At 54.5% G+C, this 27,921-nt stretch overlaps 1 protein-coding gene across 6 annotated transcripts in view; it reads right to left on the minus strand.

Annotated features, from left to right (window-relative positions):
• Window positions 1-27,921, minus strand: part of Tp73 (tumor protein p73) — an 80,289-nt gene that overhangs the window by 11,620 nt on the left and 40,748 nt on the right. For 2 of the 6 annotated variants that reach the window (XM_021199814.1, XM_021199816.1), the window contains exons 3-4: window positions 17,357-17,367; window positions 11,014-11,256 (exon numbers count right to left, since the gene is read on the minus strand). In XM_021199814.1, coding sequence (XP_021055473.1) covers window positions 11,014-11,256; window positions 17,357-17,367 — 254 coding nt within the window. Of the gene's footprint in view, window positions 1-11,013; window positions 11,257-17,356; window positions 17,368-22,439; window positions 22,443-25,851; window positions 26,132-27,921 lie in introns of those variants that run through there. The other 4 variants (XM_021199815.1, XM_021199812.2, XM_021199818.1 and 1 more) reach the window with 4 other exon arrangements.

Here is a 27,921-nt window from a genome sequence, read left to right on the forward strand (position 1 = left end):
CCCGGCCCCCAGATGCCAGCTGTGTGGTAGAGAAGCCAGCAAGGTCAGAGGACTCTTATTCTAGCATGGTTGCTCATTACCAGGTAAGTAATTTGTGGGTTGGCACAGCTGCCGGGACTCACGGACCTGGAGTCTCCTTTCCTTCCAGTGCTCTAGCGCATGAACTATGACCTAAGAGGGGGTCAGAGACCCACCAGGGCAGAAGCCAAGATGGGCTGGGAGCAAGTCAGGTGTGGTGGTGCCTGAGGCCACACTCCTGGGGAGCCCAAACATGCCTGGTGGGAGAAAGGGTGCATCAGCTTCACCTCCGTGTTCCTATCAGGATGGAGCCAGGCTCAGGGCACACGCACAGGCTCAGCACAGCCACAGGGAGGGGCATCCGAGCTCCCCTCACCCACCCACTCCTGGGTAACGAGGCTTCAAACTTGTCTGACTACAGTGCCCATCCCTGGATCCCTACTGTGACCCTGCAGGCTACTGTCCTCTCCATCCCAGTCCTCTGAGGACCTAGGCTAATTGGCTACACCCCCACGCCATGCACTAACAGTACCAAGGTGTGGTCAGAGGTACCTGAGGCCTGACCCTCCTCCCCAGAAGGTGGCACTGTTTTCCATGACCTGGAGTGGGACCCTAGGAGGTCTAGAGAAAGCTAAGGATAGTTGCAGAGTAGCCGGGCTGGTTAGGATGAGCCATTGAATGCCCCACCCTGGGGAGGAGCTTAAAGCGCCTGGAGCTGTCCCTGGTACCAACTCAGCCGCCGCAGAAAGGCTGTCTCCTCTCAGAGAAAGAATCAGAGCTGAGAGAGTCATCTCTGGTGCGACAAGTCTCCCACCCGGTCAGGGTGGAAGGAAAACCCAAGTCCACGAAAATACAGGGCTCCTTCACTTCTGCACCCTTGAATGGCGCCTTGAATCCAATGATCGTGGGGCTTTGGGGCGCACACACCTACCAGTCCCACTCCGGCCACAGGTTAAATTTGTGGTAGTCCATTTTAGCCAGAGGCGGGGAGTTTCAGCGAGAGATGCCAAAGCTTCCCCACACCTCGGAAGATCAGGTGGTAAAAGCAGCAAGCCGCGCATGGGCGGGGGGCGTGAGGGGGTGGGGCAGGAAGATACCAGGATACCGAGTCTCAGGGAGACTAGGAAGTTGCCAGCGCTCCCCTTCCTCCACAGAGCTTATGGGGCCAGTCCTCAGGGTCAGACTCTGTTTCCAGAATGTCATGTGGGGATGCTTCCATCCTGCTGCCCTCCTCCTGCCTCTCCTTCCCTAGAACCGCTAGATGGATGTGTTTCAACAGATTCCGAGCTGATAAAATCTTATTTATCTTCGGCTGTTGACACAGCGCTGTCCAGACTTGCCTGCGCGGATGCGTGTGTTCCGCGGGGCTTGCAGGAAATACTTTGCCCAACATCGGAGCGGAACAGACGTCCCTCCTGCCATGGCTGCTCTCCTGACCCCTCCTCCTTCTCTCCCTCCCCACTCCTCCCCACTCCTTCCCCACCCCCGTCTCCCCTCCTCACCCGTCACAGTCCAAGATGGGCCGGGCCTGGCTGGAAGCCCCTAGCCTGGCAGGACCGGTGCAGGGTGGTGGGTGAGAGGGCGGGCGGGGGCGGGCGCGGCACAGGGCTGTTAATTTCCTCGCACCCGCTCCCGGCAGCTGGGTGCCCGGCACAGGCAGGTTTGGGCAGGAGGACAGTGGGAAGGTGATAATAACTTGTCTGTCATTTTCCCAGGACATGTAGTATCTTGCAAACCGCAAATACCGTTAACCAGCTTGGGTGAATCTGTTAGGACAGATTCAGAACGAAAGGCTGTGGTGGGGGCTTTTTAAAAATACTTTTTTTGTAGCCCACTTTGTGTGTGTGTGTGTGTGTACACGTGTGTGTGTGTGTGTGTGTGTGCGTGTGTGTGTGTGTGTGTGAGAGAGAGAGAGAGAGAGAGAGAGAGAGAGAGAGAGAGAGAGAGAGAAAGTTTCTGATCTCTGGGGCTGTGGACCCCTTTGAGAATCAGCTCTAGGGTCACAGGCTTTTAATCTTCCTAGGTCAGAGCCACAGATCAGGGCACAGGTCTGGTAGACTCAGACTAATCTCTCAAATCTGGAGGAACCCCGGTCCTCAGCCCCTGACTATGGCTCCCACCATGTTTTCCTTTCTGTTCGTGAAATGCCACTGTAAGAGGAGCAACCCATGGATCCCATCATCCAAGAAGAGGTTCTGGGGCAGCTGCTTTGTGGGCACATCTTGGCCTTGGCTTGCACAATTTACATTGTTCAATTACTCGGTCATTCGGGGAGCACCTGAGAGCAGGGGTGAGCTCCTACACAGCTTAGGGAGCCCCGATAGAACCTTAAGGAGGGAATGATGCTTGGGTAACAGTCACCAGACTGGCACCATCAAGCCAGGATGCAGGCTGAGGGCAAGGAGAATCCATGTTCTGTAAACATATCATTGGAGGCCCCAGGCCCCAGTGCCTGCCCCTGCCAAGGGTGCAGGAAAGAGGCTGTAGTTATTCCTAAAGAACAGTGGTCTGGAAAAGGATAAAGGACACTCGGGAGGCAGATGTGAAGCCTGACTGATTGCTCTGTGAGTGGAAGGCTGTTCCCCTACAAAGAGGTTGGCCAGGAGCTAGCTGGGGCACCCCTCAGGAGCTGAGTAGCCTGCCCCCCCCCACACCCTTGAGCAAGATCTCAAACAGTCAAGCAAAAGCCATATGCACACCTTGGTGGCCTGGGAGACAGAGTGCATTTTTTTTCTTCCATTTTTACACTGAGTGGGAAGTCAGAGGGTCCCAGGTCATGGGGTTTGGAGCCCATTTATCCTCGGCAGGAGCAGAGAATCTTCCAGTAGTTTCTGCCCCAGGCTGGGGAGCTGCAGATTGTGGCCTGTGTCAGGGCCTGGTAGTCTCATCTCACAGAAGGAGAGGGTAGTGGTTGGGAATTTGGGAGGCTGCTCTACATAGCTCTACAGCTGATGGTGCTACACAGAGACCAAAGGAAGAACATGGGCCCAGTCTGTGCCGCCTTCTCTGTAAGGTTCCTACTCTGACCCTTCACCTGGACATTTTAGGAAGTAGAACGTTGTTTCTAAAAGCTGCCAGCTGAGCTGGGGTAGAGCACTATTCAGAGGTTACATTGTATTTGCTGCACACCTCAGGTTTCTGGTAAATAGCTCATAAAGTCCAGAGAACTGTCAAAGCAACAGTTGCCTTTCTACATGGCTGAGGACGGGGCTGGGGGATGAAGGCTGGGGGATGAGGGCTGGGGGTTGGGGCTGAGGGCTGAGGACTGGGGGCTGGGGGCTGGGGGCTGAGGGCTGAGGACTAGGGGCTGAGGGCTGAGGGCTGGGGGCTGAGGACTGGGGGCTGGGAGCTGAGAACTGGGGTCTGAAGACTGAGGGATAAGGGCTGCTTTCCTGAGCAACCCTGGAAAGATCCAGTCCATATGTGTGACCCCTCAATCCCAGCCTTTGGGATGGAGCACAGAGGATGAAGGTCAATTAGGTCCCGAATGTCAGGAGACTAATCATGCCTACATAATGAAGTGTCTGTACCAATCCCAAAGGACAGGGCTTGGTCAGCTCCTGGACAGCTAAGTGTGAGGAGGTACCTGGAGATGGTGCCCAGGGAGATCGGAGCCAGAGAGGACTAGGAGACTCGCATCCTTTCTCCATCTTGTCTCCTCCTTCCTTCCCAACCTCACCTTACCTCATGTGCCTCTTTGTCTTCCCCGGGTAAGTAGACAAGGGATTTTCAGAGTCCTATGAGCCACTGGAGCAGACCGACAGCTCCAAAGGATAGTGGCCAGAAACATTAAGTTAGGCAGCGGTACCCACAGGGCACACAGCCTTGGTGATAGAGCCCTTCCCCTGGGGAAGGTATCAGAGTAGATCTCCAAGCATCCCAGCCTCCTGACTATCCAGGGTAGCAGTTCTCAACCTGTGTGTCATGATGCCTTCGGGGAGATGAGTGACTCTTTCACAGGGGCCACATACCAGATAGCCTGCATATCAGATATTTACATTAAGATTCATAACAGAAGCAAAATTACAGTTACAAAATAGCCATAAAGGTAATTTTATGGTTGGGGACCACCACAGCATGAGGAACTATGTTAAAGAGTCCTAGAGTTAGGAAGGTTGAGAGCCACTGTTCTAGAGTTAGACAGTGCTAGCTGGTATCTGCTGATATGGCACTGTTGGCGTGCTGCAGGGAGGGGTCTCCACACCTTTGGGGACGGGTGTCACAGAAGTCTTAGAAGCAAGTTCCAGTTTGGTTTTGTCTTCTCAAGACCCTATGCCTCCATCTTTGGTCTTTCGTTTCCATCAGACTTACCAGGTCGGAGACCAGAGATCAGGGTCCAGACAGGCTGGGTTAGGGTAAGAGGGTAGTCAGGTGACCAAGTAGAACACCAAAGGCAGGAAAGACAGGCAGCTCTGGGCTGGGGTTGTGTTCCTGGGGGATGAAGAAGCGTCCAGGTGGGGACCTGGCCTGCCCTGGTCTTCCTGGGAAGTGTCTCCCCTGACATCGAGTCATGGGGGATGGAGGCTCCAGGCGGCTTGTCGGCTGGATACAGCTGACCTCCTTGGCTGTATAATGTTCCAGCTCCAAAAGACCACTGTCAGGGATTTCAGAGATATCCCTAGGAGGCCCTGTCACCTCCCTCACTCCAGCCCTAACTTGGAGATCTAATCTTTTTCCAGGACCCCGGACCCATGTGGGGACTTCAAGAAGAAAAGACTGTAGTCTGAGAACAGTCTGTGACCAGATCCAAAAAAACCGTAGGCTCACCTTCCCTGTGAGTTCAAACGGGTTCCTGCTGCCCTTCTTCCTGACCCAGCCAGCAGGAGAGCTGTGCCTTGGCCACTCCTGCAGGCAACCTGCTACTGCCAGCTCTGTGTAGCCTCTCCTCTGGCCAGCAGCCATCAGCCTCTGGGAAAAGGACTCCCACCGGTGATTAGGGCTGAGGTACAGGTTACAGGACCATCCAGTACAGGAATCCACAGCAAGGCTGGTAGCCAGCCTGTTTTGTGCATATAGTATGGATCCCCTGTTGGCTGTCAGTGGTGACGTCCCTACCCCACCCCCAGCTGTAGCTTCCACAGTCAGGATCAACCTCATCATCATGAGGATTGCAAGGGTATCCCAGGGCAGTCACATTCTCCACTCCAGCTGTGACCCTTCTAAACACTGATCTTAGGACCTTCTCTAAGGACCTGTGACTTTCCATACGGTCTCAGGGGCTAGCGATAGCCAGGAGCCAGGGAGGCAAGGTGTGTGTGTGTGTGTGTGTGTGTGTGTGTGTGTGTATGCCATGTGCGTGTGCATGTGTGTACACATGTACCTGAGTGTGTGTGTATATGCGTGTGTGTGCACGTGTGCCATGTGCATGCGCATATGTGTACACATGTACCTGAGTGCATGTGTGTGTGTATATGCGTGTGTGTGGGCGCGTGCCATGTGCATGTGTGTACACATGTACCTGAGTGCATGCATGTGTGCGCGCACATGAGTGTATGTGTATGTGTGCCTTGTGCATGTGCATGTATGTGTGTGTGTGTTTGAAGGAGCCATTCTTCAGTGCTGTAGGCAATAGCTCCTTAGAATGTAAGTTGTCACTGAACTTTAGACACCTTTATTGGAGCTATAGGACAGGGACATTCTGGAGCCTAAATCTCTGACCTTGAGCAAAGCTCAGCAGAGCAAAAGCCTCCCTGGAACCAGGCCCGGGTGCAGAGCACAGCACGGTCCATTGGAACCAGGCCTGGGTGCAGAGCAGAGCATGGTCCATTTCACCCTCCCAAGGTTCAGTACCATGAGAGCTGATGTATCACAGACAGGTGAGAGGCAGACACAGGCGTGGGACTTGGGTTACTGAATGGTTTCTGCCTTATCTGCCACACCAGCATTTTCCCAACGAGCATCTCTACCCTCAGGTGGACCGCACAGCCCGACCTAGAACCCTGTTATCAGGTCTTGGAGCTCCAGGCTTGGCCCACTGTGGCTTCTTGCACTGATGAGTAGTGGTCGCAGGGCCTGACTTAGAGCTCTCAGAGCCTAGAATATTCTAACTCATGTAAGAGCAAGGAGTCCTGGATGCGGCTGTGACCTTTTCCTAGGAGGAGGTGACAGTGTCTGAGCCTTCAGGACACAGACAACTAGTCTGGCTTCCAAAGACAGAGTCTACTACATTTCAAGTGGTTTCCCTATAGCCTACCACCAGCCTGGAGGGCCCAGGTATGCAAAACTCAACTCGCCACTCAGCCCTGGATCTCACCTTGCAGTGTTACCCAAATCCTGTCTAGCTTCAACCTACCACGGACACCCCCACACTGGCCTCTCTCCCCTGTGGTTTGGGGGTCAATGGAGGACTGAGTTCTGATCCACATGTTACAAAGAACTGTCCATTTTTCAAGGCCGGCTGTGTGTACTGGGGTGTGCTTCTGGTTCACTCCCCGGTTCTCCCCTCGGGACAACTGGTGTGACTCTGGAAGGCCTAGAGCTGACCCTTCCTCAGCCTGTCCCACATGCGCTCATGCCACACTGAGGAGAACTGCACAGGAGAGGGGATAGAGGCCTGATCAGAGTGGCCATCTCAGGATCCCAGGTGCCACCCCTCAGCCTGCAGTAGATAATGTGTGCCCCCTTTCCCACTTTACAGAAGGGGGTCTCGGAGGGCGGGTCAAGGGCATGTCACCCACCAGCAAAGGGCAGAAACAAGATGGTGACCCCAACAGCATATCCCAAGAGTTTGAGGAACTCTCCTTCTCTCTGCCCTGCCCACTGCTCCAAGTTCCCTAGGGGTGGTTCTGGGACCCTAGGAGCTCTGTGAGCAGGAGCAAGGAGGCTATGACACCCACAGGCTGCCTCAAAAAGAGGGGCCTGGCTTGTTCTTTAGCACCGTGCTGGCGGAGAGACACACTCTCTGCCCACCATCCTCCCTGGGTAGATTCATAAACGGTTTCTGATTAGAACGTTCTAGAAGTGACCAACTTCCAAGATGAGGAGGCCAGCCAGGCCTGTGGAACACCCCTCCTTCATTTCCTATTGTTGATTCATAGTACATTTGCCCCGCTGGACCGAGTCCTGTCCTCCAAGGTGCTCTGTCTCCTGTCCCCTGCTAGAACCCTGGAGGTACGTGATGTGACCACTCAGCTGGGGACGGAGCACCCTTAGACACAGGGACCAGCCTGCCAGTGTCGAGCTGTAGTTGGATTCGGGAGTTCAGAGTCTCCAGGCTAGATTCTGTACCTACTGGAGACCAAAGTCCTTCAGGCCACTAGCGGATAGAGAGACACATCTCCTGTGCGGGTACCCTGCTCAGATCAAGCCGGAGCCAGCCTACTAGCAGCCCATCCTCTCCGGCAAAGCTAGACACAATATGAGCAATTGCTGCGATTTCTCCATAAGTGCTCTTGTTTCCCCTAATAATTCACGTTTCATCTCCACAATAAACATTGTTAGAACTCTTCTCTGGGCTTTAAATATACATAATTGCTCCCCGTGCCAGTAAAAGGTATTAATTCCATTTATGCATTCCATAAACTTTTAGGATAACGCAATTGATACCACAATCATGTCGGGACACCTCCTCTATTCTTGTGCTTTGCAAACCTCCGAGGGGCTGGAAAGTTTGCTCCAAATCCATTAGTGTTGACTCAGCCCTGTCCTCCCCAAGAATCCCTCGCAGAAGCTTTGTGCTTCCTTCAGGAGCTGCTGGGTGGGTGGGTGGGTAGGGGCGCTCTCTCTCAGGACAGACAAGCCGGCAGACAGACAGACAGACAGACAGACAGACAGACAGACAGACAGACACACACACACACACACACACACACACACACACACACACAGGTTGAAGGCAGCTTCACCTGAAGGTCACTTGGGACGATGTCCAGGCTGTCAGTCTGTCTATCCGTGATGCTCCCAGGCAGGCAGTCAAGCCATTCATGAGCACGCCCTCACTCGGGCGCCTCTGTAGTAAGTTGGCTGGCAGTGTCACAGCCTGCCCTTGGTGTTCTACAGACACCGTGCAAGGCCAGGGTTACCATCCATTCACACGGGTCCTCTTGCCTAACCACAAAACTCTGTCTCTCAGTGTCTCCAATACTGAAAAAGAGCCGTCCCTCTCAGCGAGACAAAGCCAGCATGAAGGGGCTGCGCTGGCACTAGGCAGCAGCAGGGAACCCATCTCATCCTGCTGTTTGGATAGGTAAAGGACCTTGTTCCACTTCCTCCTCCACTGATGGACTCCTGAGACCAGCTGTCCCCCAGACACAAAGCCCTCTTCTGGCCAGAGCTGTCAGAACCCCAAGCAGCGACCAGGGAGATTAGCATGCACGTTCACATGCTCATCTGTTGGCATGTGTATGCGTGTGCATATGTACATGCATGCCTGCATGTTTACAGGTATATGTGAGTGCATCTGTGTAGCCATGTATATAGGCCTCTGAGCACATTTATATTTACACCCATGTGTGCTCATAGGTATATACACGCATGCACTACACACACCTGTGTACCTAGGTGTCTGGGCATATGGGACCTTGTACATGTGTATACACCTATGTGCTCATACATGCAGGGTCACACTCTAAGGGCCCAGACCTCTTATTGCACCAGAAGATTTTCAGGCTGACAAGTAAGTAGATCCTTTGGGGTCCGAGAGTCCCACAGTGGCTTCAGCAATGGCGAGGCCAAAGGCCCCATTAACAGCTGTGGTCACTTGGAGGCCAGTGAGCGTGTTTTTGCCAATCTGAGAGGAATGGGGGCAGCAGTCAATATGGAATTGTACTTGAGAAAAATATGAATTATCTATCAGTTACCAGCCGGTGGCGTGGCAGGGGCCTCAGTGGCAAGTCTGGGCAGCACCCACACAGTTGGACCCCCAGAGCTGAGAGCAGCTGCTGCCAGTCCCTTCTCTCGGCATCGAGAAAAACCCTGGGGTGTCTGCTCCCAGATCGCTGAGGTGCCAAAAATCTCATTATCAATGTCGGTCCCACCTCTGCCCCTGTGTGACAGGGCCGGGAGGGGGCAGGCAGTAGCACCCTCCTGCCTGACAGCTCAGCTCTGCTGCCCTGGTTCCGGGTGGAGGTTGGGGTGGGAGGCCAAGCCTTCCCTGATCGCTGGTGTGTCTGGCCGGCCTGAGCAGACTAACCCCCGGGGACAGTTAGAGCACAGCAGCAGGAACACAGGCCATCACGGGACACTTGATGTCCAATGCCTCCGAGGGGATTGCAGAGGACCCAAATGGGAGGAAGAATCCAGTAGAGTGGGCACTGTCTGCCCCTGCCAATGACCAGCCCTGACCATCAGAGGCATCTGAACCCACAGGCACGGCAAAGACCGACCCCATCAACACTCTTAGTCAAGAGGAAGGGAGAGAAAAGGGGAGAGGAAGGGAGGTAATCCCACATACAGCATCATTTCCAGAATCTGGGGCACTTCCTCCAGACACCACCAGGCATTTATGACAGACGGAACCCCAGCCTCACTGTAAGACGGAGCTAGGGAACGCATTGGAAGTAGAAGAGCAGCGTAGAGAGCCCCCTGTGACTGAGGTACCCATGTGTCTGGTGGGCTTCCTGGCCTGACCCCAGGTCACTCAGCTTGAGTGGAGGAAGAGTCTAGGTGCCCTTCAACCCCCCAAACTCCAGGCAGTACAGAAGAGGGGATCTTCAGCAGGAGACCATGTTAGATGGCTTCCTCCACTGTCCCAGGACAGGACTGAGAGCTGTGTACTCTACCATTCCCACCTCATTCAGACTGCCTCACCTCTCTGCCCTCCAGTAATTTGTGGTCACTGTGACTCAGGATGAAGCACCACAGGTACCCAGACCCTCTCCGGCCACTGAAGCCCCTCAGAGCTCCAGCAGCTGGGCTGAGCCTTCACTTGGTGATGGTCCAGCGACTGGGGAGTCTACCAGAACAGCAGCTAAAAGAAACTCTAGGAGGTCAAAGCCTGAAACCAGAGGCAGTTTGGCTCTGTCCAGCTCTTTGGTCTCCAAAGAGAATGTGAGCGCCACACTGTGGAATTTAGTTTTTAAGGAGCCGCTGGAGGAGCGNGGGTGGGGGGTGGGGGGCTCCTGTTCTGAAGGGGAGTGTGGACGGCTGCATCTCCAGCTGCTCCCTGGAGAGAGTGGATGGATGACTTAATACCCTCAGTGCACCTCCTACTGACCCAGGCTCAGGGTTCCCTGTCCTCAGCCTTAGCTGGGTATGGAGACCTGGATAGCCCTAGGGCTGCCCTTCCTACCCAATGCCCCGTGTGTCCAGACCAGCGTTCTGAAGTCCCAGTCTGCTCTTTCTGCAGCCCCATCTCCCACAGTGAGCCTGGGTGCTTCCTGGGTAAGCACACTCATGGCCGTGTGTCCCCACTTTCTGCATAACTCGAGCAAGCTGCTTTCCCCTTTCACACCTCAGCTTCCTCGACTGCGAAATGGGCACAGACTCCACCTTGGGCAAGTCAAAGCACTTAGCTGTCTGCCCAACTCTCAGCGAGTATACAGGTGGGACTTTGTCAACATCTGCTAATCCCAGCCACATGCCAGGCTGTTCCTAGAAGCACCAGGGAAAGGACCAGAGCCCCTAGCACCTGTGGACCTGGTCCCAAGCCAATGCACAGAGAGAGATGAGGGCAAAACACAAACCCGCAACCAGCAAACGAGGGCCCCTGTGGGCTCCCAACACTTCCAGCAGAAGTTCAGGACTAGACCAATTTCAAGGACTGAGCACAGAAAACCGGCCACTCTCCCTGCCCCCCGTGGACCTCACTGGCACCAACACTCTGACCTTTCCGGACTCAGTGGGAGGCTGGCTGACTCGGCCACAAGTCCACTTGGGTGGCCACACCCACACTGCCCAGCCCCAGGACCCGCCTCCTGCTTGATGCTCCTCCTGGCTCTGGCCAGGTGGGAACCCCATGTGGACAGCCTGCGTGCTCATTCAGACCTCAGTACCAGACCGTGGCACTCAATCCCGTTGCCCTCCCTTCACACGTCCACTGGCAACACGGCTACTCACTGTCCAGGTGGCCGACTTGGCTGTGCTCGACTGCTGGAAGGTGACCTCGAAGTGGTGGGGGCCGGGGTAGTCGGTATTGGAAGGGATGACAGGCGCTGGAGACATGGTGTCGAAGGTGGAGCTGGGCTGCGCGTAGGGCGAGTGGGTGGGCGCGCTGGCGGCGTGCTCCGGGGTGTAGGGGCTGGCCGGGGCCGCGCGGCTGCCCATCTGGTCCATGGCACTGCTGAGCAAATTGAACTGGGCCTGGCAAGGAAGGGGGAGGTGGGAGGGGAGAAACAAGGGCTAAGGTGAAAGCCCCAGCTACCGCTTCTGTCCCGTTGGGGAGGTGTCTTGTTACAGGAGCCTTAAAGGGCCAGCAGGCTCCAAGTCATCCCAAATATTTCCTGGGGCCCCCACCCCACCCCAACAGGCCACTACTTGTGTTGGGATAAACGCACATTCACCTCTCCTGCCTGCCCCTCTCCGTCCGCCTCCCGGGTGCCAGGGCTTCTTAGGATCCACCCAGCTGCCAGCAAGGTGGATCGGGGCTTTGCACACTTACCTGGAAGGGAGCTGTTTGGTTGGGAAAGTTCCCAGCCCGAGCCCCCTGTGGGCTCTACCGTGTTCCCAGGTCAGCCCAGAGGCTGGAGTGCGCATACAGACCTGAGAGCCTGGATGCTGGCTGCAAGGGTGGGGTGGGGGTACAGCAGGCTTTGGAGCATGGGTGCCCTGGAAGGCCAGATGTGATTCCTAGATCCATCCCCCTAAGCCCCCCCAGAGATCTCAGTGACAGCCTCCAGAGGAATTTATTTAAGCTGTTGACTTTATCTCCATTACAAAGGCTTCCCAGGCCTCCAGGGTTGGCAGCTCCTCCTAGCATCCCTGCTGGTTCTCAGGCTAGCCCAGGCAGCCCAGTGCTCCCCCAAATCACATATTCAAGGCACCCGAGCTCTGGGATCCCTCTGTCTTCATCCTTGGGACCCCAGGACAAGTCAGCCTTCCCTAGGAGCTTTAAGGAGGTCTCACCATTCTTCCTTGGGTGTTTCAACAAATTATCAAGGGAAGGACTACCCAGTCCACATCCAGAGACGGCCAGCAGGATTTGGGAAGACACTACCCAATGGCTGACACCGGGCAGAACGGGTCCCTAACTGTAGATGATTAATCTCGATCCTGTCTGTGCCCACGAACCTTCCCTTAAGCTCAGATGGATCCCCGCAGGCCTGAGGTGGCACTGCCCTTGTCCCCACATCACAGAGGAGGGACCCAAAGGTGTGAGGTGGTAATGAGCAGCTCCGATCGACCAGCAATCTACCAGAGACTAGATCTCGGAGCAAAGTGCCCCTTTACCCCGATGCTCTCTTCAGAGAGGCCTCAGAACCTCGGCACATATATCTCCAGCCACCAGCCTGCCTCCTCTAAGTCTCAGAACAAGAAGTGTTCGCAGACAACAAGGGAGGCCAAGACCCAAGGCCTGGACTGGGCATTGCCCCATACCACGGGTCTCTCATCTGCTGGGGGACCTTGTGCTCAGCCCCTCCTGTGCCTCAGTCCAGGACGGAGGATGGTTGCAGGAAGTGGCCAGAGAAGACAAGGCCTCAGGGGGCCACTGTGAACCCTTGACAGGAGTCTTTGGGGTTAGGTCAGAGTCAAGGGAGCTGATACGGAAGGAAGGTCCTTACTAAGGACCGCCCGGCAGGAGGGAGAGCAGTTAAGGACCACCCAGCAGGGGGAAGAACCTTTCAGGAGACAGTAGAAAAAGCTAAGCATGCAAAGGGCAAGCAACAATCTAGTTTGTTGGTTTATTTGCTTGTTTGTTCTAAAAAGATTTATTAATTTATTATGTATACAGTGTTCTGCCTGCATGTATGCCTACAGGCCAGAAGAGGGCGCCAGATCACATTACAGATGGTTGTGAGCCACCATGTGGTTGCTGGGAATTGAACTCAGGACCTCTGGAAGAGAGCATCTAGTGCTCTTAACTTCTGAGCCATCTCTCCAGCCCTGGTTGGTTGGTTTTTTGTTTTGTTTTGTTTTGTTTTTTAAGTTTTTTAAAAATTTTATTTACATGTATGAGTATTTGCCTGGATGCATGTATGTGCAGCACACTTGTGTCCTGTGCAGGCCAGAAAGATGTAAGAGGATTGGTAGAAATGAAGGTAATCTAAACTTGTGTCTGAGTATGGGAGTTTAAAACAACGGACCCCAAAGAAATGGGAGTTTCCCGCTAAGAATCTCATTCTTGGAGAAGGGAAAGGCCCCCAAAGGGAAGATTGTCTCTCAGAAAGAGACTTCACATAGTTCTAATGACTTGCTCCCACTGAAACTAAGCTGCGGTGATGGGTCACCAGTGGGCTGCCCCACACCTTGACCCGTTGTTTGATGAGCAACGTCTTGGTCCTCTACTTAAGTTTCACTCTCACTTTGGACCCTGAAGCCAAACTTGAGTGGCTGTCTTTGTCCCACTTCCTAATGTGGCATTTGGCTTAGTAAGTATGGGTGGTCAAGCCTGGCTCAGGACCCAGGGTGTGATCCCCAGGTCAATTACAGAGAGGGCATCAGATGCCCCAGAACTGGAGATATGCTGTGTGAGTGCTAGGAACCAAACCTGTGTCCTCTGTAAGGGCAGTAGATGCACTTAACCACTGAGCCATCTCTCTAACCCCGAGTTCTGGCTCTTGCCACTACTGTGACCTCTGTACCCTGAGCTTCTGAGAATCCAGCAGAGATTTCCTTGGCGGCCCCAGCTCTGGGACACTGGGGCAGCTCAGACTCGCCTTCCCCCCAATATGCAAGGCCCTACTTTACTTGGGTGGATAGCCTTGTCGAGGGGACCAAAGTTTCCATAGTATAAAACTGTCCCCCCACAGAGGGGCTGGGTTTGTAGGACATAGTCCGACCCCTGACTCCTCCCCATAGTCCTTCCTACACCTTCCCAACTTGTGCCACAGGACAACTGCCCCATCTGCCTACCTCTACCCCCAAGGAAGTGGGCAAACGAGTTAGAATTGCCACTGGTCACAGGGGCGTGATAACCTAGCAACAGTGTGGATGAAATTCAGAGCCTTGTTCTGAGCAGATACACAGTAAACACTCAGAACCGGCAGAGACAGAGAGGCAGAAGCCAGACAGAGAGGAGGCACAGGCTGCTAGAAATCCTGAGTCCCTCCATTCTTGATGGAGGTGGAATGTTCTAGAAACAATGCTTACATACAACTGTTCAGACAAAAACTTCTGAGCAGTACATTTCATTATTTACTTTTTTGTTTTATTATTTTTAGTTTTTGAGACATGGTCTCATGTCGTCCAGGCTAGCCTGGAGCTCATTATATGGGAAGCTGACCTTGAACTCCTTCCTGATCCTCCTGCTGATGCCTCTTGAGTGCTGGGATTACAGGCAGGCACCAGGGTACCCACTGTGTTCAGTGTTGGGAATTGAACCCATGGCCTCACACACTCTAGGCAAGAAGCACTCTGCCATGCGAGTTACAACCCCTATCAAATTGTACGTTTTAAGTGAGAAGATTGTATGCTCTGTGAATTACACCTTAATAACGCTGTCTAAAACAGGAAGGCTCCTGACTTTTACCTCTCCCATTCAAATGGCACCAAGGCCATTCAAAGGGAGCATGGGATGTGACAGCTGCCCCCTTCTGAAAGAGGCAGGTCATAAATCTCCCACTCTGGGGTTTCTAGGCTGAGGAGACCCCACCCCACTTCTCCTGCTGAGGTAGGAATTTGAGCAACATAAAGTCAGAACTCTAGTTGGCCCAGTACAGCCCCCCACTCAATCATCCCCATTCTCCCACAGGCCTCTGACCACAGCCCAACCACCCAGTGGAAGCCTCTACCTTGGTCTTGCCACAGTCTCTGCTGAGCTCAGAGGGGCAAGCCCCAGCTACAGCAGCTGGAGCACCTGCATGCTGTTGGGCTTGACCAGTCATAACGCTCTCCTCTGGAAGGCAGGGTTCCTACATCCCGATGGAACTGTGAGTCTGTGAAGAACCACAGTCCCGAAGGTTGGACCAATGGCTACAAAGGGCTTGAGCGTGGGAAGAAACATATCCCAATCACAAGGACTCTACGCACACTGCTATGGACCTGCGTTGGCAGGAGTAAATTACTGATTACGTTCTCCAGTTTCTTTTTAGTACTGGGGATCGAACCCGCAATTCACACATACCAGGCAAACGCTCCTACACTGAGTCACAGCTCTGACCCTCTTTTCACCATGTGAAACCAGCTACTGATCTTCAGAATTCCATATGTGGTTCCCATTCTACACGTGACCCTCAGTGTTCATGAGAGATCAGGCCCAGGAACCCTACAGACACCCTTAAATAAAGCGCTTTATAGACAATGGTGTAGTATTTATGCAGAGCCTGCACACATCCCTGAGCTGGCTCACAAAACCTAACCCACTGCAGATGCCGTGTAGCCATTAGAACACACTGCTTAAGGGATGAAGGCAATCGTGTCTGTACATGTTCAGTATAAATGCATTTTTTCCAAATGTTTTTGGATTCCTACTCATTAGAATTTGAAGATGCAGAACCTACAGAGACAGGTCCCCACAGACACAGGGATCCTGAAGATACAAAGGGTTTAGCAGACGCAGGCAATCCCACAGACAGATGGCTCTATAGACACAGGATCCCACCCACTGCGTTCCCTGAGTGGTGCTGATCTGGACCACATGATCCCGGTTCAGAATGGTTGCTCAAGGCGTTTTCTATCAGGACAGAGTGGCAGAGGAATGAATGAGTGAATGAGTGAGTAATTGAACAAATGAGTTAATGAATGAGTGGATGAATGAAAGAGTGAATAAATGAGTGAACGAATGAGTGAGTGAATGAATGTACGACAATGTGATAAGTCTGAGGACAGCTTCACACATCTGCGTGATGGTCAGGAAGGTCGCTCTCTCTGGTGCGGCTGTCTAGGAATGAGGAGAGATGCGCTATGGCTCTACCTCCTGTTTCCTGTCTTCCCGGGATCCCAGAACCTGGTTACATTGTGTCAGATCCAGGAGGAAGCTGCAGGGCCACCTCCTTCCTGCAACCCCGAGTTCACGGTCTTCCCGGCAAAGGGCTTTGGAAGAAGTCATGACATCTGCAGAAGGCAGCAGCAGCCCCTCCGTGCCCAATCCTTGTCATCCCTGATGGGCAGGGAGCCCTGTCTCAGAAGCAGGGCGCAGGCCCATGGCAGCGAGGTTCATATTTTAACTTGTCTGCATTCTTCAATGATTGGAGGTGGGTGCCAAGGACTTAGTCATTGAACCAAAAGGAACGAACAGCGATAGCATCAGTGGGAGCTTATGCAGGAGGGACCGGGGCGCTTCGGGAAGGCAGGCCCTCAGCACAGGGGTGCAGAAACTGGCTGGTGTGGCAAACCCAGGGCCCTCAGAGAGGCGGGCCTCTGCCAACTTCCATGGGGGCACTAGACTGCCCAGTGGAGCCTGTTCCCTTGTCTAGTGAATGCTGGATCTCCTGTACCTGCTCTTTTCTTACATTCCCAAGGCCATCTTCCACTCCCTCACTGGTCTTGGTGTCTACCGTGCCTCCCAAAGATGGTAAGGACCCCACTGACTGGAGAGTGTAAGAGACATTCCTTCTCCACAGGGTTCCCTCCTCCTGAGGCTCAGGGGAAGAAAACCATTTCCTCATTGCCAGGCAGCGAGGCTCAACCTGGCCCCCCACTTTTGCCTCTGGTCATGCTGTTGAAATGAGAACCCTCATCAGAGAGGCCTAAGCGGGTCTACACAGAAGCCCAGGGGTCCCCCAGACCCAGAGCCCCCCCCCCCCCGAAGCCCAGACGAGACCCACTTGGCCTCAGGGAAGAACCTGGGCAAACCCAAACTTTTTTGGTTTGTTTTGCTTTCAATGAGAACTCCAAGATAGTGGGCTAATTAGGGCATGCCCGGCCTGCGGCGGCACACATGTGCCTACACTTGCAAGTGGAGTGTCTGGGCGTGACCTGAAGAAGCCCTGAGGAATGAGGGTGCCATGGAGCCAGAGGGTGTCCTTTGCTCCAGTGTCCAGGCCACTGGTGGACCAGCCTTCATGGGAAATGCCAACATCAGAATTGGAGGACAATAGTTCCGATGGGGATGAGGGTTTGAGAACACAGCCCCATTGCTAGGTCTGTGTCGCTCACTGGACTGTGACCACAGGGTCTGGGATCATCCAGCAAACCCCAGGGCACGTGGAGATAAGACCTGTTCTGGGCTCAGACAGATGGGGTCCTAGTGAGCCCCACCCTCTACAGAGAAGACCAGGATCTCTTATTCCCTTAGTCCCAGGGTGTCTTCTTGGTCCTTGCAGATAGCTCTGCTGGGGGCCTACCAGGCACCTCTGCTGGAAACAGCCACCGATGCTTCTACTCTGTCTTTCCTTAGGCTCGGACTTCAGTATTCACACCTTGTCTCCCTTGGCCTCTTCAGGACCTGGGGTGACAGCAGGCTGGTGACCTCACCCTATAGCAGAGGGTCATGGGGCATAGAACACCCACGGCGGGTCCCTTAGCTCCCCCAGGCTCCTGCTGGAAGGCAGCTGAGTTTCTCGTCTACCTTGAGCATCGAGAGACATGGATGACGCTGGTCCAAGCCTCCAGCGCTCTCTCTTGGCTGAGCTAGGTTGACGGATGAGCCCAGGGTGAGCACTGTATCTTGGCAGGGAGGTGGGTAGGAGGAGCAGGAGAGGAACGGGGTGTGATCCCACATCCCCGAGCCTCCATTTTATCTTCTGCATAGTGGGAATGAAATCCACACATAGCTTGTAGCATAGTTGTGAGGACGAGGCCTGGGAGCAAGAAACCCCATAGCTGTTCTCCAGAAGGAACAACCCTGCTTCAACCACCAGGACACCAGGATCCAGGAGCTCTGACGCTTTGCACTGATACATCATCAGCCCACTACCACAAGGCCCAGCAAGGAAGGGACAGAGCCTGTCTGCCCACAAGGAGCAAGGCTGTCTCCAAAGGCTGAGCTCCAGAGGCAGCTGAGCAGGGCCATAAAGTGGGGGACATGGGGGACAGCAGTCAGGGGCTCACTCTTGGACGTGTACTGGTTATACCATCACGTGGCATGGAAGTGGAAGCCCAGAAACTCCTGGCTGAGTGAAACAGACCCTGAAATGCCACCCCACCCCACCCCCACACACCCAGCCATAGTTAGACAAGCTCTTTGATGCCTGATTGAGGGCAGGGCCTCCCCTCTATCCTCTCCTTTCTCTACCACTCTCTCGTCCTGACCAGACAAGGAAGCTCTTATCTTCCTGCTTTCGGGCTCCTGCCCTCACATGTACACGTCGGATACTATGATTTTACCCCGACGACTCCCGTCTCCCATCTCGACTGTTTCTAGCCCACGATCTCATCGATCTGTTCTTATATATGTAGACAGAAAATGAACGTCCTTTTAAAGGTCGGGAGCAGGCACCTTCGGCACCGACTGCTCTCTGACTTCAGCACCCACGGCAGCCTTTGCCATAGCGCAGAACACCAAGACGGACGGCAGAGGTGTGGACTGGCCGCACCCAGTGCTTAGCAACAAAGGGCACATTACACCCAATTCTCCCAGAAGTGGCTATTTCTCTAATCAAAATAGTGACAGAAAAGCCTGCGTTGTCACATTTAAATGCAGGGTCCCAGGGAAGCAGGCTGACCTCAGTGTGCGGCAGATCAGCCTACCTAGCCACCCTGCACCCTGAGGCCGCCCCAGCGCTCGGGGCTCCCCTACTAGTTTATCTGTGTTATCTTTGCTCTCTCCCGCCTACTTCACACAGAATCCTTCCTGTGACTCCTCTGCCTCAGTTTACACTGAGGTGATACAGGGTGATGCTGATGAGGGACTCGGAGTCAGTACGCACAGAGAAATGAGTACAGGTGTGCTGGGTCCTGACCGGGCGCTGCCTTTTCAGAGAGACACAGGCACTTGACTCCGCCACTGTTGTGCTTCTGAGAAGCCACACACAAGCCTCCAGATCTCCCCGGCCAATAAGAACTGAAGTCCACTCTCCACAGTGACACCAGCCACCAGCCAGAGGCTCATCTGCCTGGCCGGCAGGGGCCACCCAGCCTCTCCATACCCGGGATTTAGCATGCCCTTTCAGAAGGAGAACTTCCTGTGTGCTGGCCTCATGCTGAGCCCACAGCAGCTCTGACAGCCTTCCCCGTGGTCCAGCCTATTCTAATCCTCAGCCAGGCTCTCAGGAATGATACCCTGCTCAAGTACACAGCAGGGGGCACTGCAGCAGCCTTAAGGTCAGACTTCCCACCCTGCTCCCTGATGTGCACAGAGGGAACATGGTTTCGTAGACCACCAGACAACTGGAGACTCTGGAGCCCAGCCCTACCCAGACCTAGTGACCTCAGTAGGAGAGGATTTTTGCCCAGACTTCTACTTCCTCCCGTATCCCACACTCTTCCTCCCTCTTCTTCCTGTCTTCTCTCCTTCCTTCCCTCTCTCCTTCCCTTCCTCTCTCCCTCCCTCCTTCTCTTCCTCCATCCCTCTCCTCTCCCTCCCTCTCCCTTCCCTTCCTCCCTCTCTTTCTTCCCTCCCTCTCCTCTCACTCTCTCCCCTTTCATCTTCTTCCTCCCTTTCCCCCTTCCTCCCTTCTCTTTCCTCCCTTCTTTCTGAAATCTGCCCTGACCTCTGCACACCCCCTGCCTGGGGATTTCAGGTCAGTTGTGGCCGGCTTCCTCACAGAAGCAGCTGGAGTAGGAACTGGAGGAAGGAGCTAGAGCTTCCAGAGCATGGTGTGCTGTGGCTCCTCAGGTTCCACCGCGCAGCCTCCATTCCTTTATCCCAACATCACTTCCTCGATTCAAGGCCCAGCCCCTGGGCACGTGCTTTGCTGCCCCGTGGCCTTCACCACTCCCTTACTAGGAAGTAATTCTGGGTAGGGGTCAAGAGGCAGTCACCCATCCAGCACAGGTATGGGTGACATGACCTTGTGACCACAACTGTTTCCAGGGAATCTCGGTGTTCTGCAGGAATGGCTCACCCCAGAGCCCCCTTCCTCTACCCTGTGACAAATGTCATTCATTCTGCTCTGAGCCCAGCACTGAGGGATAGAGAGTCAGGGTCTTCCTGCTTCCAAAACACCAGCCAAAGCTGTGCGGACTCTTCTATAGGTAAGAAAGCTTCTGGAACCCGGGTCTTCCCCGCAGGCAGGTCTGAGCCTGGGTTCCCCTGGCCTGGGGTTAGTGACTGACATCCCCCTGGCTCTGTGGAGACAGCCATCTCTCCCGCCTCTGTGCTAGCTGGAGACCTCCATCCTGATGATGTTTCCCACAGTCTCCCCGAGCCTATGATTAAACGGATGGAAATGTCAACAAGACAGGACTTGTGTGGGGGGGGACGGCTGCCTCCCTAGAGGTATGTGCATAGCACCCTCCTTTTGCCCGCCGAGGCAGGGCCTTGCCCGGTCCCATGCCAGGGCCATGTGGAACTTTCCACACCTCAAACCCGGAAAACATGCCCCCAGAAGCTCCACTGGGCTGCCAGGCATGTGTCTGCAAGACCCACCGTAAGCCCAGGCCACCCCTCCACCAACATAGCCTGAACCGGGGTATCACAGAGCAGAGCCTTCCAGGGGTTCTCTAGGCAGCTCCCCCATCTCTTTGGCACTGCCTACAAGCTGCAGTGATTCACAGGAATTTTTAAATCACCGAGTGTACCCTAACAGCAAAGGCGAGGTGTCTGTCTGAGAGGACAGGAGAGGGGACATGGCTCTGCTAGCACCTCTCCCTGGCACATTCTTGTAGTCTGAAGTCCAGCACTGGTATCCATGCATCCCCCTACTGTCTTTCTGTCCATCTGTCCCATTCATGGGGACCTCCCAGGCTCTTCCTAGATCTTAGGTCAGCGAGAAACAAAGAATGAGCAGCTAAGCTGAGAAATTAGATCGTGACAGATGAGATGTTCACTAAGCGTGATGTGGGCCCACGCAGGTCACCCTGTCACCCGCAGCGACCCATAGCAAGGCTGTGATGTTGTCTTGGGACCCCCGTGGAGAAGGCATCCCAGTACAAGCTGGGGGATGGGCCGTGAAAGGTGAGGACAGAGGCTGCCCACCTATCCAGGGCATCGACTGGCTCAGTTAGGTTCCTGACACGTCTTGGCAGAGGCTTCTGAGCTCTCCCCTCCTAGTATAGTAACGAGCCGTCCAGCTAAGGAGCATTCAAGCTCAGGGCCTCCAGGAAGTAAGGAAGAGAATACGGACCACAAAAGAGGCAGAAGCAGGTGTCCAGGAAGGGCGGGGCTCTGGGAAAGGCAAGAGCTGCCATGGTTTCTAATCCATAGGTCTTGTGGGATTTGGCAAGGTCCTGTGTGGGGTGGCAGGGAAAGGACCCTGGCTGGAGCAAGTGCATGGGTGATGAACACGGCGGAAGAGGTGAGAGAGAATAACTTCTGGGTTCAGCAGAGAGGGTGACAGGCTAGCTGTGCACGGTCCCCTTGCTTGGTGGTGGAGGACATCTGACAGTGGATCCGTGCACGTCTGAGCACTGGGTGGGCAGCTCTGAGGCCCTTGGACACACAGATGGCATAGATGAGGTGTTGGGCCGGGGGTCGAGGATAGTTCAAGAGTTTGGGTTTAGGCCAGTGGAGAAGACTTTCCACCAGCTGAGGTGATGTTCCCCAGGTAGGACATTGGAGCTCAGATTGGCTCCACGAGCTGACACCCCATCAGCTGGCTTTTAGGGGAGGAGGACGGAGCATGGAAAGCAGATGCATCCCAACGCAGCGAGGGGACTGAGAGGGGACATGGGTCCAGGATGACCTACCTGGATCCAACTCTGGTGGGTGTGCCTCGCCTTCAGACCTGATCCTACTTAGTTCTACCCTCTCCGTGGTCACCAGCCCCCCTCAATGCAGCTGACTCCAGTCCCTTTTCTAACTTGTAATGGGGTCCTTTGTCCCGGGTCACCATGAAGCCCTCTTCTGGCTTCCAGGCTGCTCCTCAGTGTGGCTCTCTTTCCCAAAATTGTCTCCCACTCCTCTTAGCACAGCCCCCTTCCCCGATTTAAATAACACGCATGTCCACTTTACACCACCCTGCCCACCTGCTTCCCACACTTGCATGTCCACCTGGCCACTCCCACCCATGAATCTATCCCCATCACACCACCCTGCCCACCTGCCTCCCACACCTGCATGTCCACCTGGCCCCTCCCACCCATGCATCTGTCCATCACACCACCCTGCCCATCTGCCTCTCACACCTGCATGTCCACCTGGCCACTCCTACCCATGCATCTATCCATCACACCACCCTACCCACTTGCCTCCCACACCTGCATGTCCACCTGGCCACTCCCACCCACATGTTCAGGTTCTTTGTCTACCTCCCACACAGAAGATCCCTACAGTGTGATCATCACTACAGGCCTTCTAAGGTAACTGTGGCCTTGTCCTCTAGCCTGGTCTTGGTCTTACACCTGACCATCTCCACAGATGCCCTGTCCTGGCTGGCTGCCAGATGGTTAGATCTCTCTAGCTTCTGTCTCCAGCTGCTACCTGCCAGACACCCTCTCTGCTGAAGCCCCCCCGCAACACTGCACAGTCGCAGTGCAATGCCCAATCTCACTTCTCGGCCCCTGCAGCAGTTCCCCATCACAGTCGAAAGCCTTTGAGGCCACTCTAACACACTCCCTTCCTGACATCCAGCCAGTCGGCAAGTCCAGTGCAGAATCTCCAGAATTTCCCGCCCCACCTTCCCTAGGTGCTGGTGGCCCTCACCTGGACCAAATCCCTTTTCCCAGTCTCAGCCCTGCCCCCGTGTGGTCAGTTACCAGCACTGCACCAGGCTTTTCTAGCCCCTAGGCCAGCTCCACCCCTGCCCTACAGCTCTCCTGTTACCACTGGCTATCTTCTCTCACCTGGGGCTACCCCCTCGAGCTCCTCAGGTTCTGAAGCCATGTTTTCTGCAGGAGCACAGGGAAGCCTGCTCCAGACAGGGTGGACTCCAGCCCTGGGCTGTGCATGCACTTCTATGCTGCCTTACACAAGAGTATGAGGCATTCATACATCACTGTATGTGCTGTGCTGTGTGTTTGTGTGTGCATGTGTGGTGTGTTTGTGTTCATATGTGTGTGTTTGTGTGTGCATGTGTGCTGTGTTTGTGTTCATATGTATGTGTAATGCCTATGAGCACGCGCGTGTGTGCGTGCATGTGTGTGTGTGTGTGTGTGTGTGTGTGTGTGTGTGATGTGAAGAAGAACTGGAGAACTGGAAGCTGATGAAGAAGCTAAGAGTTTGGGGCGTCAGGAGACAGTGCCAGCTGCAGCCTCTCCCCACTCATCTCATCCCATCTAGCAGACCCAGCTCCAGTGGCCTCAGTTCTTTACAGCTCTGTAAACGGGCTTATCATGTGCAGGAGGATCGACCGAGCCAACCCTGCCTTGCATTCAGGGCTGCACTCAGCTGTAGGTCATCACTGGGTCAAAGACTCTAGTCCTCGGGGCTAGTGAGATGGCTCAGTGGGTAAGAGCACCCGATCGCTCTTCTGAAGGTCCCGAGTTCAAATCCCAGCAACCACATGGTGGCTCATAACCATCCGTAACAAGATCTGACGCCCTCTTCTGGAGTGTCTGAAGACAGCTACAGTATACTTACATATAATAAATAAATAAATAAATCTTTAAAAAAAAAAAAAAAGACTCTAGTCCTCAGAGAGAGAAGGTAAGGAGGGAGGCGGGGTCACAGGAGGAGGAACACGTGCGCAGTTCTCTAGGTCAGCTTCTCAGCTTCTCTGTACCTCCGCTGACTTATAAAGGGCTGGCACAGTCATGGCCAGAGGCCATGGGACCTCACGGCTCATCTCTGCGGCCTGAGCAGGCATGAGAGTTAGATACTTCTAACACACTTACAGGGAAGGAAACTGTCTCAGCCCATGGCCTCACATGACTCATCCCAAAACCATAGCTAGTGGGCACTGATGAAGCCTGAACCTATATACTGAGCCCCCAAGCCAAGATGGGATTCACTTATGAGAAAATCCGTAAGGGATAAGGTGGCATCCTGAAAAATCAGTCCCGTCTCCAAGGACAGCTCTTGCCTGTGGGCTCCCAAGGGACTGCTGCAAGTTGCAAGGACAACAAAGGCAGATGGTGAGGGAGTGACACACGGGTGAGGGCTCCGTCCACATTGGATTTAACATTCTCTGTGCAAAAGGCTAAGCTCTCCTACACGATCCTCTCACAAAGAAATAAGGAAACCGAGTCACCCACCCAGTTAGAACAATGGCTCAGCCCAGCCTCAGAGGAAGAAGCCTGGGACCCCAGCAAATCCCGAGCCGCACTGCTACGCTGGTCAGAATGCACAAGAAGCACATGGTGCTGTGCTGAAGCAATAAAGGGGAGCGAAAGCCACAGAGCCCACACTCTAAGAAGAAACAACAGGGTCTGGGGAGGTGGCTGTGTCGGTAATGTGCATGCCACAAAAAAAAAAAAATAAGGAAGGACCTGCATTTGATCCAAAGGATCCATGTAACAGGCCAGACATGGAGGTGTGTGCTTGTAATTCTAGTGTTGGGAGGCAGAGACAGACACACAGCCCAGTCTAGCCTACTCAGCACATAGCATACCTTAGGTGCAAGTGAGAGAGACTCAGAATACAGGGACAGCGCCTGGGGAGTGGCACCCAAGGTTCACCTCTAGCCTTCGTTTGCACACACACACACACAGACACACACACATGCGTGCGTGTGTACACACACACACACTCCACATGGTTTATGGGTACAAATACTCACATATATGAATACACATCACACACCACACCACATGCACACACACACACCCCATTTGCACACACACATATACATATCACATGCATACATACCACATGCACACACACTACACTACTCCGTACTACACACACACACACACACACACACACACACACACACACACACACCTCTGCCATCCCAGGGTTCCTGTACAGTAAGTACATTACTCTCCCTGCTCTCCTGAAAGGGAAATAGCCTTGTGTGGGGCAGCTGTACCCAGGTGTCCTGGGTTGTCCTGTTGCTGTATGTATTCTGATGTTAATTCTGCTTCCTCCAGAAGGGCTGCTCCCAAGTAGATCATGCAGTGGATCACTTACTCAGGTGATCTCATGTGATCCTTTCCCCCTTTTTAACTGGTCAATAAAGGCTGCTCAATTAGCAGCCTGGTGTCTGCCTGACCCCAGGGACCTGGCAAGTCTGGAAATGAGCGCAAGTCCCTTGGGCTCAGGCCAAGCACAGGCTGTGGCTCCTTCCATCCTTCTGTCCTTCTGCTCTCTGCCAGGCTGGCTGTACCTGCTTGAGAGGAGCAACAGGGAGCCTTGGGTCCAGACTGCTGCCTGTCTCTGCCTCGGAGTTCACACCCACACGGAGGAGAGCCCGTGGCTAAGAGAAACGCCCCATCTGCGCTGTCAAGTGAACAAACTCCCAGGTGAGGATGCTCTTGGCAGGGTGGGGCAGCTTCTCACCAAAGCCCAAACAAAGATGACCTCTTTGCAGAGTCCTAGGACAGAGTAGCTTAGGGACCCTGAGCATGGCCGGAGCCACCAGCCTCAACAGAAGTACCCAACCCAGGGGCTTGGGCAGCAGCTCTCCCACCCTGACCAGACGCCAGCCAAGCCTCCCATCCCACATCCCACTTCCTGCCCAGCCCGTAGCTGCTGATCCTCAAGAGCTACCCCAAGGATGAGCAGAATCAGAACCTGTCCACTCTCCAGCCTGCCCCTCTGCCATCAGGCAGTCAAGAGAACGTCTCTCTGAACCCAAACCGTGGCAGACTCTGCCAAGCCCCCTAGCTGGATGGCATCAGGCCTCTAAGCAGACCCTAGACCAGGCATGTCACACCTACCGTGGCAAGGTGTCTCATGGGGTCACCGACGTAAAGCATGGTAGGCTCGTGGGGGTCTGCACACGCTGAGGAGCTGGTGTGCTGCGGGACGAGGCATGGGTCTGGGTGGCTAGGTGGGGTAGGGGTAGACTGGTGGCTGCCCGGTGGGGTGGACTGAGGGGTTGAGGCTCCGTGGCTAGGAAGGCAGGAGCGGAGGATGCTCAGAGGCGTGCGGACTGAGGGTTGGCATTCTCACCCTGCCCATCTCCCTCATTTCTGTCAACTGGCTGCATCCAACAACAAACCGGGGCCCACCCCTTTATTCCTCATGACTATTCATCAACGCAGGGCAGGCCTCAGCTTGCCCGGAGATGTGTTGGACCGCACCAAGCAGGCTGAGCAGGGGGAGCAGGTGGGGATGCAGGGTCAGTGGCTGGCTTGGAGATCATGCGCTCCCGACCGGACCCTTCTAAGCTGCCACTCAGGGAAGGCTCTGGGGGCTGTGGCAGTCACCTACAAACAGCCTACGCTCTAGCGCATGAGCAGTCAGCCCTGGTCCTGGAGACCTTTGCAGTCAGGGTTGGGTTACCCTGAAGGAAGAGATGGTGCCGCCAGCCTTGGCGACCCAGGGGAGAGAACCTGCCTTCTCCCAGGGAATCGTGGACCTATAGGGACCACCCCAAGGTCTGAGTAGAGGAAAGGCACACCAGTGTGCTTGGGCTAGGGGGCCTGTGGAGAGTCGAGAACACGGCCAACTACCGTCAAAGGCCCAAAGTGGTGTTTGGAGCCAAAGAACCCATAACAGAGTCTTACAGACAGCATTTGTCCTGGCTTTAGCTAAGTCCAGGAAGCAGAGACAGGGCCACTCCACCAAAGAGAATTCCTGAAGGACCACCTGAGAAGGCACCACTGGCATGGTGGAGTTTGTAGAGCCAGGGGTTCTATATCAGCATCTGCCTAGGGGGGACTGTACAGTGGATACCACAGCCCCTTGTCTGGGGGCATTTGAGTTTCAGGTCTGGTACACGCATGAAGTCACCACAGTGGTCCACAACAGATGTGTGTCCCGTGAAAAGGGTCATCGGCACCGAATCTCCAGACCTCCTAGAAGGACAGCTTGAATCCCCCCACATAGAGAGTCTAAGGATGTTCAAGAAGATGCAGAGATGGTGTGAAGACAGAGTCCTCCGTCTAACCCTTTCTCACCAAGTTCCAAACCAGCTTCCTTCTTCCTCCAGAGAGCTGGCAGTAGCTGGGCTTGGTCAGAGGGCTGTAGCAGTGGCGGTGGCCCCTGTCCAAAGCCCTGGAATTCACAGAGGCAGCAAAGATGGACTACTTTGTACTGACCCCTACGCTGTCTGAGAGGTGTGTTCGTGGCTGGGGCTGCACAGGTGTGCACTACTCGTAAGTCAGCTATGAACAATGAAGTCAGTTTCCGGTCTAATTGGGGGGGGGGAGCAATCTTTGGAGAAACACTGCTCAGGGGCCTATTTATAACAGATAGACCAGGGGTCAATTGCAGCCTCCCTCCATGAGGACTAAGGGCTGGGTTTACAGACTCCACCCTGTAGGTGTGGCCAGGCAGCTCCAGAGAGCCCTGAAGAAATGGCCTTCCGTTTCCAGATTGGGGTTTGAGTAAATGTGCCCCTCAGCCACTCTGGGTCCTCATCAATCAACTGTCGTGTTGGTTTGACAAACACCCCAAGGAGAAGGTGAAGGGAAGGATTAAGGCTGGAAAGGAGACCGGGGCTGACCTCAGCGAGAACTCACCCCTTACTACCAGAGGCTCAGCGAGAACTCACCCCTTACTACCAGAGGCTCAGCGAGAACTCACCCCTTACTACCAGAGGAAGCACCTGGCCCGAGAGTCTGTGAGCCCCGAGGGACCGTCTGGCCAGGGAAAGGGATGTCCAGCCCTGAGCTGCTCTCCGCCCCAGCCCAGCCTGGCTCCTGCTTCCTCCTCTGTGGGTGACACACCGGAGGCTCTGCCTTGCTCCTGAAGCTCTCTCACAGCTGAGGCGGGAGTGAAGTCCTGCAGGCCCCCCTGGCGTCCTCTCCGCGGCACGCGTTCAAGAGCACGGTGCCCGAGGA

This window comes from Mus pahari, chromosome 6 (assembly GCF_900095145.1).
Source record: "Mus pahari chromosome 6, PAHARI_EIJ_v1.1, whole genome shotgun sequence".
Taxonomy (NCBI): domain Eukaryota; kingdom Metazoa; phylum Chordata; class Mammalia; order Rodentia; family Muridae; genus Mus; species Mus pahari.